Source organism: Aphis gossypii, chromosome 3, assembly GCF_020184175.1.
Source record: "Aphis gossypii isolate Hap1 chromosome 3, ASM2018417v2, whole genome shotgun sequence".
NCBI lineage: Eukaryota > Metazoa > Arthropoda > Insecta > Hemiptera > Aphididae > Aphis > Aphis gossypii.
This window is the reverse complement of record NC_065532.1, coordinates 21,142,805-21,159,755: the sequence shown is the minus strand read 5'-3', so window position 1 is coordinate 21,159,755 and position 16,951 is coordinate 21,142,805. Positions and strand designations below refer to the sequence as shown.

General features: G+C 26.4%; 1 protein-coding gene across 3 annotated transcripts; it reads left to right on the top strand.

The window, feature by feature from the left end:
• The first annotated feature begins 409 nt into the window (after positions 1 to 409).
• LOC114126717 (neurogenic differentiation factor 1-like) lies at positions 410 to 14,004 on the top strand. Of its 3 annotated transcripts, none has more exons than XM_027990717.2 (5): positions 410 to 821; positions 9,435 to 9,619; positions 10,274 to 10,515; positions 13,189 to 13,325; positions 13,512 to 14,004. In XM_027990717.2, the coding sequence occupies exons 2-5, from the start codon at positions 9,448 to 9,450 to the stop codon at positions 13,630 to 13,632; spliced, it is 672 nt and encodes a 223-aa protein (XP_027846518.1). In that variant the 5' UTR covers positions 410 to 821; positions 9,435 to 9,447; the 3' UTR covers positions 13,633 to 14,004. The 3 variants fall into 3 exon arrangements, with proteins under 3 accessions (XP_027846518.1, XP_050059088.1, XP_050059087.1); XM_050203131.1 differs by lacking the exon at positions 410 to 821 and adding an exon at positions 4,991 to 5,011; XM_050203130.1 differs by lacking the exon at positions 410 to 821 and adding an exon at positions 7,878 to 8,115.
• The last annotated feature ends 2,947 nt before the right edge of the window (positions 14,005 to 16,951 follow it).

Genomic DNA, 16,951 nt, shown 5'->3' with positions numbered 1-16,951 from the left:
CGCCTATAGTGATAATTTATATGCCTACATAATATTATATCATTATTGTCATAAATGCGCTGCTGTACGGTAGAATAGCGTTACGCGTTCTAAAACGGTGGCTGTTTATTTCGGCGTATCCGTTTCGAACCACTGCCACAGAGGCTCCCACTTTATAATAGCACAATGTAATGCCTAAAATATAATGATAAAAATATATAGTAATAGTATAACAACAATAACAATGGGAAAACGCCGTGTCTGAAGAAAGTGTTAAACGCGAGCGGTCTCGCGCATTATATATACCACCGCGAGTACAGCCATCGGCACACGGTAGCGTATATATTCGCCTGCAGTTTATTTAATTCCTCCTCCTCCACCACCACCACCACCACCACCACAGACGACACAGCGACGGTGACGATGATGATAATAATAATAATATTATGCCGAAAACTAAAAAGTCTGCCCATAGCCATTTGCAAGCGCGTTTGAGCAGTGCGCACGAGTGCGGTTTTGTCGCCACATCCGTTCGGTTTCGTTTATCTGTATAATATATTTTCGTTGATTTTTTTACGATTCGGAAAATCGCGTGTCGCGTGTTGCTACAAACGATAGTGCGCTGTACACGGACGACGCTCGTGCGGAGCCCGCTGAACGAATGTCATAATAATCATTATTGTTGTTGATCGCACACACATGGACACGAAAGTCGCACGAGAGTCCGCCACCGATAAGTCGCGATCGTTTAAAATACTTCCGAGTATACTGCAGCAGTATTAGTGACCCGAACCCGGAAGACAGTGACCGAGTGGCAGTAGGTACATCGGCGATCACGAAAGGTAAATAATATAACCTATTCTATACGTATAATATATAAGCAATTTTGTCGTATGACATTGTGTTTGAGATGATTTATTGATTCGATATAATTTCTGTCGATCGGATCTCGAGCTGCGTATATGACGTGATCCGCGAGATCGCCGGCGGTCGATTAGCGAGGCAGACAATACGTCGGGTTATTATGAAGGTATATGTGTAAAAAAATAATAAAAAACCGGTTAAATTATTATTATGATTTACGTTGTACACGATATTCCATGACGATTGAACGGGATCAGTTTTCGCGACATGGGTACTGCCTATTATTATCGGAACCCGCTGTTGCGGTGGTCAGGCCTATCGTACGTACGTATAAAAATAGCAGGTAGCGAGAGGAAAGCTCACGCATTGAACCATTACTGCGTATATATATAGGTAATAACGCAATAATAATAATATGCACTGTCGGCTACTTAAGATAGTTATTATAATAAAGCGTGGGCGGCTCTTAATAATGACGTATACGAACCAATATGCCTATATTATACAGACTTATCTGCCGCTGCAAAGTCGGCCGACCCGTTTCGTCTTCCCTCCCACGCCTCACGACCACCGTCCGGTCCGGTCGTGGATTTGCATGTTTCTCTGGGAGACCGCGAAAGGATTTACGACACGGGTGACAAGAGTTATAGTCTCCAGTGAAGAACCCCTCTCGAGTCGCTGCCACCGCGGCAGCCAATATAAAATATAATATATAGGTATTACCTGTGTCCGACATTTCCTGGAAACGTCAGTCCTCGCCGTATTACGACTGTGCATATTATGTAGGTACATAAAATAGCACAGTACTTATATGTACATTGTACATACTTAATGTATATTATTCCATCAGATATACGTAATATATCATCGTGTTATAAGTTATTCGATAGTGGCGGCAGTGTGATAAAACGTTTTTTTTTTTTTTTTAAATATAATCGATTATAAGTTAGGTATATGACTGCAAGTATGAGTATGGCTATATCGGTCAAGAGTTTTCGTTTCTATATTTTACTCGAACGTATTTTATCTTTGAAAAAAATTCTATAAGTATTAACTAGACGAGTAAAGAGTAAACCCTTCAAGCTAATATTAGGCACCATGTTATTAATAAATATATTATTTATATAGGTACTTTTATCTAATCTAGATAACCGTAATCGGAACACGTATAGAAAATATATTATACCTATTTATATTTCAACATATTTACTAGTTTTCCAAAATAACATTTTGTTTTTGAAAAATATTGTTACTCTTCATACATATAATATACCTATTCGATATTACACTGCATTACTGCAGTAATAAACGATTCGTTAAGTTTGTTGTTATACACAGCTTAAAAAATTATACACTACGTTTATATCCCAACCTTGAGTCTATATACCAATAAAAATAATAATAATAGTATAAATTGTTATGATAATAATGTAATACACAATAGCCACTTGAAATGGCGTAGTATAATACTCCAACCATTTTCCATTAATTTTTAAAATTATTATTATATTTTACTGTATAGCTTTAAATGCAATGTTCAGGCGTATTAATACAATTTTGCACAAAACCATAAGCTTATAACCATTATATTGTAAATATCAAATAATATATAAATAATAATAATAATAATAATAATAATAATTAAAATGGTTTTAGAAAAATAAAGAATATAATATATTATATTATTATGTAATACTGAATCTAGTATTTACTATAGGTACTAAGAAATTGTTTACAAGTCTATATTTTTTTATAAACTCACATAAACTATTATAGTTTTCAAATCACGATAGCCTTTATAATATCTTCTTATCCCATTAGTTCACAAATTTTTAAATAACTACTCGTATACATTTCAAATTTAAATCTATTACCTACTTGATAAATTATAATATAAAAATCGTGTTTAAAAATAGTAATTTTATTAAAAGACACTCCTGAAATGGCGTAGGGAACAAATTCAAACACTGCGATCTTAATAAACTAAATAATTAATAAAGAGAAAAAAATTATGACAAGCTTGTCAGTAAATTATCTAGCTTATATTATATAATAATATTCCGTTTAATCTTAACGTAGACTAAAATAGTCGTATATTTTCTAAGTAGATATCCTATCCGTGTCGTGGTCATTAGATCCAAATGACTGTATAGGGACTGCAGAAACAAAACGATTAAGGTCATAGGCCTTTTAAATCAAACGAGATCGTGTTGTTCCTGTAAATTATCTTTGTATAATATCTTGTTTAAATCCCACGTGTCGACGAATGTGTGGATTAATTAGACCACGTGGCACGTGGTCACGTAAATCGTATAATATAATTTATACAAGGAAACGAGTACCTAATGAAAATGTGTACCTATAACATAAACTGAAATAATTACAGGTTAAAATATTATTATTTATTCTCGAATAGTATTGTGACCATAGCATCTATTTGTAATATATTAAAAATTAGAATAGGTACCTAATAATAGTATATACGTCTTGTAGCGTAGGTGCAGTTATCTGTTGAAAAGTTGCGTTAGCATTATAATAAAATGACTATGGGACTTAACCAGGTCGTCTATGAGGCAGTATATTGAGTAGTTTTTCAAAAAGAAATTTTTATGTTTATTCTTACTATGACGTATTATATTTTTATTATCTTTTGACGAACGCGAAAAAGTTGGCATCTATTATATTTTTTGTTTTTTGTATTGTTTACTTACGTATAAGGTATATAGGTAGTCTATAATAATATATTGTTTAATGTTTTATCATACCAATGAAATGCAATTTTGTTTTGAACTTGATGAATACAGTTGATAATCTTTCGTTGTTTTGCAACCTTCCACAAATCATAATATGGAATAATATAATTGATGTTAATAAACATATATGAACAATTTAGTAAATATTATGTTTATAGGTTATTATTTTTTGTTTTATTCAAGCAAGGTCGTACATGGCCTTAGAATGTATTAGAACAACGGTACCTATACCATTATATTTGTCTGCCGAGTATGATATTAACATAACATGTGGTTTACACTTTAAATGCAATTTTACTAGTAGGTGGGTATTTAAATGACAAAATAATACTTAAATAATAAAAAAAAATATATACAGTATATACAGCACCATTTGATAGATTTAAATAGAACTCAAACTTATATAAATTAAAATATAATGCTCGTTTTCCATCTAATATTGAACAATAATAAAAAAAATTTAAAATTCATCTTATTCAATATAAATAATAAATGTACCTAGATATGCTATTACTAACTATAGAATACGCTTGACTTCATATTATGTAATATTGTCATTAATAATATTAAGTATAAGTAGTATATAATTTTTAAAATTTGTCTAAAATACACTTATTGTAAATAATCTTATAAGAAAATCATACTAATTTTTAAATTCCAAATTATCCAATGTTTTCTTTATAATTAAGTAATTATAACTTCTTACTATGAACTCAAGCTCGTCAGTCGTCAGTATTAAAGCATAAGTACATGCTTATTGGATATGCTTGTAAATAATGTTTATTTGATATGTTATTCTATGTTTTGTACCTATTTTGTTGAAGTAGTATATATTATAATTATTATTAATATTATACTGATGTTTTAATCAAATATATTATATGAATATTCATATCACCTGAATTAGGTTAAACTAATATAATGAATATAATTTATTTTGTAGTTATTCATTATAATATTTACATATTTTAATTTTAAATAGGTTTATACCTCACCCGCCTGTTTTTCATTTTATCCACACTATAATGTCTGTTGAACTATCAAAATTTAGACTTTTATATTCAGCGATAAATTTGTATTTACATACAATGCGTACTTATTATTTTATCTTCAAATAGTCATATACTGTATATTATGCTCCTATTATACCTGCCTACAAACTTCATTCGTGATCGAAATAACAATATTTTATAGCGTTAATGTCATTTTATCGTGTGGTTATAAAAATAGTGTACTGGCGATTTAAATATATCAGGTTATTCAGATTTTAAAATAAAAACTAAGTACCTATATAGTATACGAGTATATCTTTTTAATTTTGACGTAACCAAGGAATGTATTGGTTGTAATGATTGTTTTTTTCAGTGAGAACCTTTTCAGGTGGTAAAAATTTCTGTTTTGTTTTCTAGTAAGTTGTAAGTATTTACTTAGTACTCAATACTCAGTAATTATATTGTTTTCAATATTTTCTTAAACTATTAAACTCCTTAGCTTATTATTATATTATACCTTTTAATTTCATTTGAACCGATGGCCCCACTGGAACAGTTTTTGCATTAATTCCGCGAACTTTCACATTACTTCAGCAGAATTATAATAACACATATACTCCAACATATAAGCACCCAAAAAAAAAAAGAAAAGATTTAAAAATAAAATAATAATAATAAATAACATTTTTTTATCTAGAATTTTGTATTTTCTTTTTTAATGTATCATATAAATTCAAGTGTAAAATGTCTATAGTTATTTATATATTAATAATATATTGACATTAAAAATTATATTTACGTATATTTTGTAATGGATATATTTCTAACTTTAATACATTAAAAGCAAAACAATATATACATGGTGATTTAATCTAATATTGATTTAATATATTTTTACGCTTTATTATTGTTTTTTTTACTTTTTACTCATATCAATACTATACACCTATATATATAATATAATATAATGTATTCGATAATACAATTAATTAAAATCTAGAAAGTATAATAAAATATTTTTAAATTTATTTAAGAAAATTCTAATATAGTGTAAGAAAATTTGAAAAAATCGTTTTTTCTTCATTAGTCATTACATTTATTGCAGTTAAGCAATATTATAATAAGTTCAGTCGTTGAGAAACGTGTTCAACGACACGTGAACATTAGTTTATACAGAAAAAACTCAATTTTCTGTCGTTCTTTGATTTTAGGTTAGTCGATTCGATATCTTGGAATTGGTTCTAAAGGGAAAGCGTTCAAAATCGGTCGAATCATTTTCCGACCGTTTCTAAACCGTAAAAATCAAACGTTCTATCGCAAAAAAAAAATCATTTCCGCAATAGATATTTTTTTATTTATCAATCTCTTTCACGTCTCACACATTTTATTGCGAACTGTTACTATAACGCAGCGTGTATTTTATAATAGTCTAATTAGACCATCGACACTTTTTAACCATCAACGTTTTGCACACACTAATAAGGCAAGTGCGTATTTCTTTATAAATTATATACTTGCGACCATTATACTTGATTGTTTTTAATCTAGTACTACTAATCGTAGAACACAACAATATTACCATAGTAGTAACGTGAAAATACGTGAAATGCAAGTCTTATTTGATTAAAAAAAAAAATTTGCATAAAACATTCTGATTAACCTAACACTTATCTATAACGATTAAGGGCTATCTTAGTTGACTATATAAACGTAGTACTTACTAGTAGGTATTTTTAGTTTTGACCTGTTGCATAAACATTGCACAGTGATAAACTTGTGTCACTATCCAATATTTTGATTGTAAGTTGATAAACACGCGTCCAAATAATGTGAGATTATTGTATCCAAATGTATCTAATGTTATAGTAATATAGTGTTATAGTGTTTTCATTTAAATATTGCTAGGCCTATTATTAACATTGACAACTGTATTTATATAATGTACAAATAAGAAATATCAATAAATAATTTTTCATGTGTATCGGAAAATATTTAGTAATTTGGTATCACTTTTAGCAGAATAAGTTTCCAATAATCAAATAATATCAAAAAAAAAAATGTATTAGGTAACTATTTTAGATACGGTATTATTTATACATAGTATAATTCTGTATAGACTTTGTTTTCTAAATAGGTAAAATGTAAAATATAATAGCTAAATAATATAAAAATATAATCATAATAACTATTTATTATTTCAAATAATATTGTTACGTACCTTTTTTAAAAAAGTCATTCTTGAAATTTTTTACTTTTATATTTTTCTATTGCATATTATCAAAATGGCGTATCCTGGTTCTTAATATATATCGATGATCGATAAAGCTGAAGATAGATAAAGGGTTCTCAAACTCCATTTCAATAATATAAGTAGAAGAATAATCACATTTTTGATGGAAACGATGACCGCCCATCTTTTTATCTGTGCTTAATTAAAAGTATTTTGTCTGTAATTAATATTATATAATGTAAATTATATAAAATGTGAAAGCTCAAAATGGACAGAGGTTTTCACATTTTTATAACATAAGTTGATATTTAAAATGTCAAACTTTTTTTTTTTTTAAACATTTTTTTTTTTTTTTTTGTGGTTGATAGATATGAATATAATAAAAACGCCGATAATACATACCATTAACAAATCAAATTTGTCAGTTAATTTAAATGTTTGATTTATATATACGGTTAGTCAAAGAACTAGCCAACAAACTTTTAAATAGAATAATGATTAATAATAATAGGTTTGTATAAGACAATTAAAATATATGAATGAATGAATGTAAAAATTTAATTCATAATACTTACAAGGCAGTGACCTAAAATTAGTTTCTTACAGATCAGTAGATATATATTGTATATTTTGAAGACTTCTTCAATAATTATACAAATACCAGTATAATTTTACAATATTTTGATTTAAGTGTTTATACTATAAACATATAACGCGAGTGCATTAATTAAAATTTATCATCGGTATCATGTAATTATTTAGGCAAAGTATACTTAAAACTAAATGTTTACCTGTGTTATTTTATTCATATAATTACTATTATTAATATATTCAATAAGAAAAAAAATGTAATTAACTAACTTTAAAAGAAATAATACACATAACCTTGAATGTATTATTATTTATTAATGTAATTTGGAGCCTCGCAAACGAATTTAATCTTATTCAGATAATACTATTGACTATTATCATTATTTGTAGTCATTAATAACATAATTTTTAAACCTTTTAGTAAATCTTCGTTTATTGGCATTGATTGGTTAAGTTACATTTCAATAATAGATTACAATATCAATGTTTCCTAATATGTGTAATATATTGTCCGCCCGAGTTACTACAATGATCCAGTAGATCCAGTAGATACACAGTCAATTTGCAAGAATATAGGTAATATAATTTAGATAAAATGATCAATATTAATCTGTGTAATTCAGATTAACTTTTTTCGTAAATATATTTGGGATTAGAGACGTGACTATATAGTATGCAACCGATTGGGATACAGTAAAGGAAAAAGGTAAATATTTCAAAGATATTAATATAATGTTTTTTTTTTAAATTCTAACATTGATCATTCTATCGTATATTTTATGTAATTCATTTTCATACAACAATAAATTGATAGCGATGTATAATACACATCCTTTTTATTATGATTATTATTATATAATATGATAGTATACATATATAAATATTATGAAATATTCATGTACTAATGTACAATAATAACGACTATTAATTTTTTTTTTTTTTTTGTCCACTTATTATTTGTCCAGTATGAATACTTCAAAAAAAAATTAGTTGTTTTTATTAAGTATAAAGTAATAAGGAAAACAATTTGGAAATCACTAGAGTATATTATACATTAATGTTTAAAATTTAATTGAAGGTTTTAGGTCTGTTTTAGGTCTGTTTTTGTATATAATAAATTCTAGTTATAAATTATCGATAACTCGTTATTAAATAGGAAAAGAATAACTATCCCAATTAAAGTAAAAATTTTAGAACGATTGTATATTTTAAGTGATATTATGTATTTTAGTATTTATTATTTATATTGAAGAATAAGTTTTAGTTTACCTTCATCATTGGTTTGAATAATTTACCTATGTATGATTAATAAATACAATTATAGTTACATCCAAATACATGTATAATGTATATCAATTATCCAATACTTAAATATACTTAAATATATTATACTATTTTCAAGTCCAATATATGAATTATGAAGGCTTTACCAAGTATTAACTACTTATAGGTATTACCTACCAGTTTTCAGGATATAATAATATTATGTTATGTTGAATACAAAATGTAGATTTTTAAACAATTATACGATTTAGTAGATATCTAGATTTAAATTTTAAACATGTGTAGTGAATAATAAGTAATACATTATTTTACATTTACGATTTCAAGTCTAAGTAAACTTTTTTCAAACTTGTGGTCATTAGTATTAAAATTCAGTATGTACACACTTAATAAATATATCAATAGTAATTCATATAAAAAAAATAAATGTCAAAAATAAGTTATCTAAATAATTGAATATTTTAAATCATAACTGTAATACAGATAAACAAATTATAATTGCATAATGTAGATAATAATAAATATTGATCAAATTATTAAATTTACACGAATAACATAACGGAGGTATCTACACATTTTACTATTTAAGGCATATGTTTAATAGCTAAATTAATGATAAGACACTAAAAGAAATTTAAAATTTAAAATTGTTCACACTAATTCACTTAGTCGGTTTTAAACTTTTAACTTAAGCTGTATAATGTATCTACTCTAATTTTTGTTAAACTAACCATGTTTCAGATATTTGATTTCTATGCCTGGTAGTGATCTTCAATCAGAAGAAGACATGTTAGACGGACTTCAACTTCGTGGACGATCTTTTGAAGTTTCAACTGACCACTCAAGATCTCCTAGCACAGAAGACGGTTCATTTTATCACCCAGACAATAATAACGTATCCGAAGACGACGACGAAAATGTTAAAAGTGTGTTTATTAAGACTAGCTAACAATATAATATTAATGTATTATTATCAAAAGCGAAATAGGTACACATTTTTAAACTGAACAAATATCAGTTGAGCTATAAAATCTTAATATTTTCATTCTGGAAATTTTTTCTCTATGATCTATAATATACCATAGAAATGCATTTTAATTTTTTATATTTTTTTTATTATACTTGTTATTAGTGAAAACTCAATACATATTATCAATACATTTTTTAGTATGCCATAATGGGTTTTTCGCCGTTATATAACTATTATTATTTATATATAAGTTTTTAAAAGTCCACGGTAGACACTTGGTGTGCTTTGTGCTAGTACAAATACGTGTATATATGTATATATATATATGACTATTAAATAATTGGTTTAACTTTAGTTTTGAACTTTAAATGACTTTTGTTGTATAATTTAAATTTCAAACCACACTTATTTTAAACCCACGGATGCACATAAGTACCTAATTGTTTATAAATAGTAAATACCTACTATCGTTTTAATTAATAATATTCTTTGTGAAATAAATAATAAAATAAAAAACGATTATTATAAATAAATATATTTAATTGTATAATAACTCAAGTTATGCAACCGCAATAAACTATAAGCACTTATGGTCGTATTTTGTATACAGGCGATTCGGAGAGCTCTGACGAGAAATCGCGAAGGCCCGTGGCGGGCAAGCGAAAACGACGGACGAGCATAGACGAAGATGACGGCGACGAACCGACCGCACCAAAAACGAGAAAATGTCGCAGGAGCATCCGGCAAAGGCAATCGGTGGAGGTGTTAACGGCCAAAGACCGAAACATGCGAAGGCTGGAGAGCAACGAACGGGAACGACTACGCATGCACTCATTAAACGATGCTTTCGAGGTATAAGCACACCATAGGTTATGACTACTGACTCGAGTAAATTGTTATAATATTAAAATACACGTAGGTATGCCGTGAAATCGATTATCTACATATGAGAAATTCGGTAGAAAAATGAAATATTTTACTTGTAATAGGTATTTCGCACAAAAAAATATTACATATTATAATATTGTTTAAAATATGATTTTCGCGGTCTATGACGATGTAACTACTTTATGGTTATGTATCCGATTTTCAAAAAATATTTTATCGCAATGATGGCAAATCGAATAATATTATATATGGTTATCTTTGGTTTTTTTTTTCATACAGGTACCAGCTACCTATATAATATTTAAACATTTATATATTATTTTTCACCATCTGACGGCGTGACCCATTTATGCTGTCTACCGTTAACCAAATATTCGAAAACGTGTAGCTTTACTTTTATAGCTGTTACAGATGTATAGGTACACATTACACGGTGCTATAATAACGAACATTATATTACTGTAATCGCAATGACACAGTTTAATACGAGTAGCACTACCACGACTTAAAACTGAAGGTACCGAAGAATGGTGTTTGGATTTTGTTGTACAGAATTTTGGGCTATCGGTTTATTGATAACGTAATACGTTTTTTTGATCTGATGGTTGAAGAACACTTAAAATTCAAAAATAACTCACCATTTTACCCAAAAACCTAATTCTATTGAGAACGAATTTTATCGCAACGTTACCATATCATTGAAATAAGCTATGAAACAATTATTTTTTTTTAAACTGAAAATTTAAGTGTAATTAAAATAATAATAATAACAATATATACATTACATCATTTTAAGAGAAGTTTTAATACATGCATTAAGTATAATATATAAATACAATTCGGGATAAAAATATTTAGTAGCCATTAATTATAATAGGTTAATAAATAATAAGTGTAATAAGTTATATTTATATATATATAGGTATATAATATATATAAATTTCTGAATAACTTATTCTAAATATTTTAATTAATTAACTAAAATTTGTATCATATAGGTATTATAATGATTTTAATGTTTACTATTTTTAGTTTTATTTTTTTCGGTAATTATTTATTTTTATCTTGTTCTACCGTACCTCATAAGCTTAAAAACTAGTAAAAATACATTTTCAACTTCTTCACGAATAAAAAATAGAAGACCTAAAAATTACTTCAGCCACTTTTCTTCATCATCAATTTTTCTATAATATCTATTTTGAATTTTAATTTCGATATTCATCTGGGCAAGTATCAACTATTGTTTTCAATCACTAGATAAAAATTTTAAATATGTCAACTTTGTTAAAAAAAAAAAAAAAATAATAATAATAATAACAAACTGAGCTTTCTCGTTCGTATTACATACAAAAATTCCATTCTTAATCATATTACATCAACATTTTTATTATTTTTATTAATTATTATAAAGTTATTAAATATTTCCAAAATATACCAAGTTGACAAAAAACCTTTTTTTTTAATTCAATTATACGAGTACTGTAACCTTATTTAATCTAATTGTTTGCTAATTTTGGATTACTATAATTTATAATTCAGCTGATCAAAACTCACTATAATCAATTATTGTTTAATTTAACCTTAAGGATAACTATTTACGTTATAACGGAGCTTAATTATAGTTGGAATACAATTTTTAAACACATAATATTATCACTTATTATGTTATATTTTATAATTGTTATATAATTTTCATGCATTTGGCATTCTATAAATGATTTCTTTAGAACAATTTTGAAGATATATAGTTCAAAACCACATGTTTGTAGCTTATGTCCTTAAGAAGTGTGAGTTAAACGTATAATTAATTACTCGCGGTGTTGAATTAAATAGAGTAAACTGGGTCATTGCCTCCAATTTCAATCAATTTCCAATAATTTCAGGGACTATAATAATATTTAAATAGAAGACCATGTAACGATTTTCAAATCGTAATGACTTGGTATCGGACATTTAGACTAAATATCCAAATATTTCTAATGAGGACACTGTTAAATTACATCATCGTATAAACAGTTATATTTTGCATTAAGTGACGATTTATGTAATTATGCAAGCGCCGTGCGTTCGAAGTTTTTTAATATTTTATTTTATATTGTACTTATACTATGTAATCGATTTATATAATAATATGAAATCTATTAAGTATCTTCTCATATGTCTAAAATTGGTGATTGTAGGCTGTGCAGTTTGTATAATAGACATTTTATAAATTATTGGTTATTACTTACCGCTTAGATTGTTGTATTTTCAATGTTTCATGAAATTCAATTTTGACTACTTAAAGTGAAGATATGATTTATTTTTTGCCTATATAAAAATTTAAAGGAGTTTGGTAAAAAAATAAATATTAAAATATTAAACGTCATACTGACCAAACTAATCATTGAAAAAATATTTATTTTTTTTGAATTTAAATAACAAGGATTTAAAGTAAAATGGTTTAATGCAATGGACTATTATTATAGGTGTTCGTCTATTAGGTTTAATTAATATTAAAATATCAGGAAAATAAAAAGGTTAAATAAGAAAATATATAATATGATCAACCATAATTATATGATATAAATTGTGCTCAGTGATATGCGATCGACATAGTCTTTATAAATCGATAAAAATTGCACTTTTATGTTGTAGAAACTGCGCGAAGTAGTGCCTCATGTAAAAATGGGACGTAAACTATCAAAATTGGAAACATTGACATTGGCAAAAAACTACATAATGGCATTGACTAACGTCATATGTGAAATGAGAGGCGAGCAAAAACCATTTACGTAAGTCAATTTTGTATCTTTACTAACTCGTGTAAATAACAATAATAACGTTATAATACATATTATTATATAATACGTTAGATGGGAATTACTTTTTGACTTTTGTACAGTTTACAATATTGTAGTACTCATTTGGACGAAAATAACGAACGGTAATATTGATTTTTATTGTGGTTTACGTTTCAGTTTTGACGATCCCGATCAAGCCGAAAATGACTATGCATCAAGTAACGATGGTGGATTCGAATCGGGTAATAGTACAAAAACTACCTCGAATTTAGAACAAGAGCTACTATCATCGGACTAGTAAAAACCGTGCGGCGACAATTCCATTTCCTATATTATTATATTATACAAACCGAATATGTTCGTTAGTGTACAAATAAAACTATTTTTTTTTTTTTTTTACCTAATATAGGTAGTTTAACAATGAGATTAATTTTTGTCTTGATATTTACCAGTAATTATTGTTATTATAATCATTATGATTATTATTTGCATTTCTATTTAAGTATTATATCATTCTTCGTATTATTATTATTATTATTATAAAATTTGTTTATAAATTAAGGATTATATTAATATTATTATTTTTAGTACTTATAAAAAAAAAAGTATAAATACCTACTTTTACCAATCCTAATAAATATTAAATGTGAATAATTATTTAAGCACGTTACACACATATTTTGTTGAATAAATATTAATTTTAAACTGACTTAATAAACATACTATTTTATATTGAAAAATGTATATGTGTTTAAATGTTCAATGTACAAATATCAAATTACGTGTAGTCCATTCAACATAATAAAACCATAAAGATCAAATGTATTTGAATATACCATTCTTCTTTTAAACTAAGTACCAAAATTAATTTTAATAAAGATAAGCAAAATTGTAGAATTTGAAATACAGATCTGATTTGAGCTTGGTTTAACTAAATATTTTTGACACTTGAAAAAATCCTTGGTAAAATATGATTTTATAATGTCTGTCATTATTTTACTGTTGTCTAGTATTAAAAAAATCGATAACCTATAATTACCAGTTAAAAAAATTAAAATTCAATATCCAAATTGTAGAGTTGCAGCATGAAAATTATTTAAAAAGTAAAAAAAAAAAAAACAATACCTATTGTAATAGCACATGAGCAATATATAGATAAAATACATACATCGTCTGCTCAGAATGTTTCATTATTATTTTTTTTTTGAAAAACACAATTTGCACAATGTGCATAATATTATGTGATGATATTGTATGTTTGCATACATAGGCAAGTTGAGTAAGAAACCTAAAGTGATACAAACTAGGCTTAGTTTATTATAATCTGTATTTACTGTTTTTTATTTTGTATTTTTTTTTTTATATATATATTTTATTAATTGTTTAATAAATCACAACATCAAAGGGATTTAAAGGCATGTAAAAAATAATTATTAGCGAGTTGTAATTAGTTCGGAGACTTCCTGGAAGCGTTTGTAAGACTGTTTAGCTTCTTTTGTCACTTTTTATATTTAAATATTTTGATTAATTATACACATAACACATAACTATAAAGAGAGTAGATATTATAATTTGTTGAGGGCAATGTTTTGAAATTGTTTAACTTAATTTGTGTTTGACGTTTTTAAAGTATCCTGTATAGTCAATCTTAAAGTCAATATTTCTACAGTAGTTTAACAAGATTGAAAAAATAAAACTGTAACTTTCAATTTAGAACTTTATCACTTATCTAGGAGAAGATTAGCCCATGAAAACGAAATCTAAATCCTTAGTCGATCGATACATATGGTAATTAATGGTTAAAACTTTGTTTAGATTTAATTCAAATTCCAAAATATCTTACTTTAAAATGTATGGGCATAGTAATAGGACCGTAATTTAAAGAGATAACAGGACAGGAAAAATATATCATAGTGAGCTAATGCTAATTCTGTATGAGCTAAATTCTTTTGATTATAATATATAATACGCCAGTTTATATATTTTTCATAGTTTCATACATGAAATTAAGATGAACTTGTAAATTGTTTGTCAGTTACAGCTTTTTTTGTCCATTTGATGATAGCTTTTTTACCTGCTGTATTTTCGCCTTTCGGTTATATATAAATTTTGATAAATAGTTTAATCCAATAAATTAATCTTAAAATTTATTAAGAGGATATAATTTCGCATTATAAAAGCTTTAAAAACGAAAAATTCAAATTGGATCGACAAATGTAGAAAATTGCGAAAGATAATGCTCAGAATTCAAAACGAAAGACCTATCAGAAAGTTTAAATATAGTGTTAATATTATTATTATTATAAGGTATCTGCCTATATAATACATAAAAGTAAAAGTGTTTTTTCTAAAAATGATCTTTATAAGTACCTATCACGCATTCCAATACCCACAAATACCCATAAAGCGTATTACTCTAACCTAGTGATTTTCAACCATAGAACAACATTGTTTTATTCTAAAAATTACGTATAATCACTCTGAAATTGTAATTTATAGATTTTAGACACATATATTTTTTATTAGACGCTTAGTAGGTAGACTAAAACGTCGCACTAAGAAAGTTGTTATATTAAATGGTGAATTTAAATTTTAAACACAAATGAATTATTTTATATACACATTTGTATACTAACAAGTTATAACCGAAATAATATATTAATTCTATGAAAAAAATATTAAATATTTTCAACTCTTGTTTATTAATAATAAATGTAAAAATTATAATGCATTATGTTTAGTTTTAAAAATAGAATAAGAGAATTTGTATAATAATATTTTTATTTCAATAACATAATGGCATCTTGACAGAGAATCACTGCCGTAAAGACTAACTATGCCGTATTGTATACTAAACCATTTAATAGCGTTTTTTTTTTTTTTTATTAATTATTTTCCTAAATATTTCTAAGAACACAATTTACACTATTATTGTTTCGTAATGCTATATTGCCAATCAGTTATCCATCATCATTAGAAATTGAATCGACTAGGAAGTTCCAAACAAAAAAAAAACTTAATTATAGAAGTGATTTTGTTTTATAATCATACAATTTTTAAAAAATACTATTATAACTAACTGCTGATGGAACCTTGAAATATAATCATCGGGGATTCAACTCATCCCCTCATAACATTAATAGGCACATATCCATGTCAATGCCATATACATAAACATTCTAATATATTTACTATATTTTTTTTTATACATTTCCAATAATATTAACAAGTGTATAATTGATAACCTAAAACCTCAGAAAACCCTTTAACCTGGTATAACATCAAGGTTTGTTGTGTCTTTCACGCAGTTCATTGAAACGACAAATTCGCGAAAATTGATAGTCAATACTAATAAATAAATACCGAAATATAAAGGTTCCGTGTGGAGTTATACGTTACTGCGTGATCTCCTTGTTTTTATATTTTATTAAAATTACAAAAGAAATATTATAATATACAAAATTTTTACATACATAAATCGATGATTTCAGAAACGTCACGAGTCACATACTTTATGAAATTTAGATATTAGTAAAAACGTATACTGGTCATGCATATACTGATTCAATGATTTAAGTGCAAAAACGTTTTTAGTTGAATAATTGATATAATACGAT

Excerpts from the sequence above, each read along its gene's own strand:
- LOC114126717 (XM_027990717.2), top strand. The coding sequence starts at position 9,448 with ATGCCTGGTAGTGATCTTCAATCAGAAGAAGACATGTTAGACGGACTT. Across the intron at positions 9,620-10,273 it reads CGACGACGAAAATGTTAAAA|GCGATTCGGAGAGCTCTGAC; the intron begins GTGTGTTTATTA and ends TTTTGTATACAG. Across the intron at positions 10,516-13,188 it reads CATTAAACGATGCTTTCGAG|AAACTGCGCGAAGTAGTGCC; the intron begins GTATAAGCACAC and ends TTTATGTTGTAG.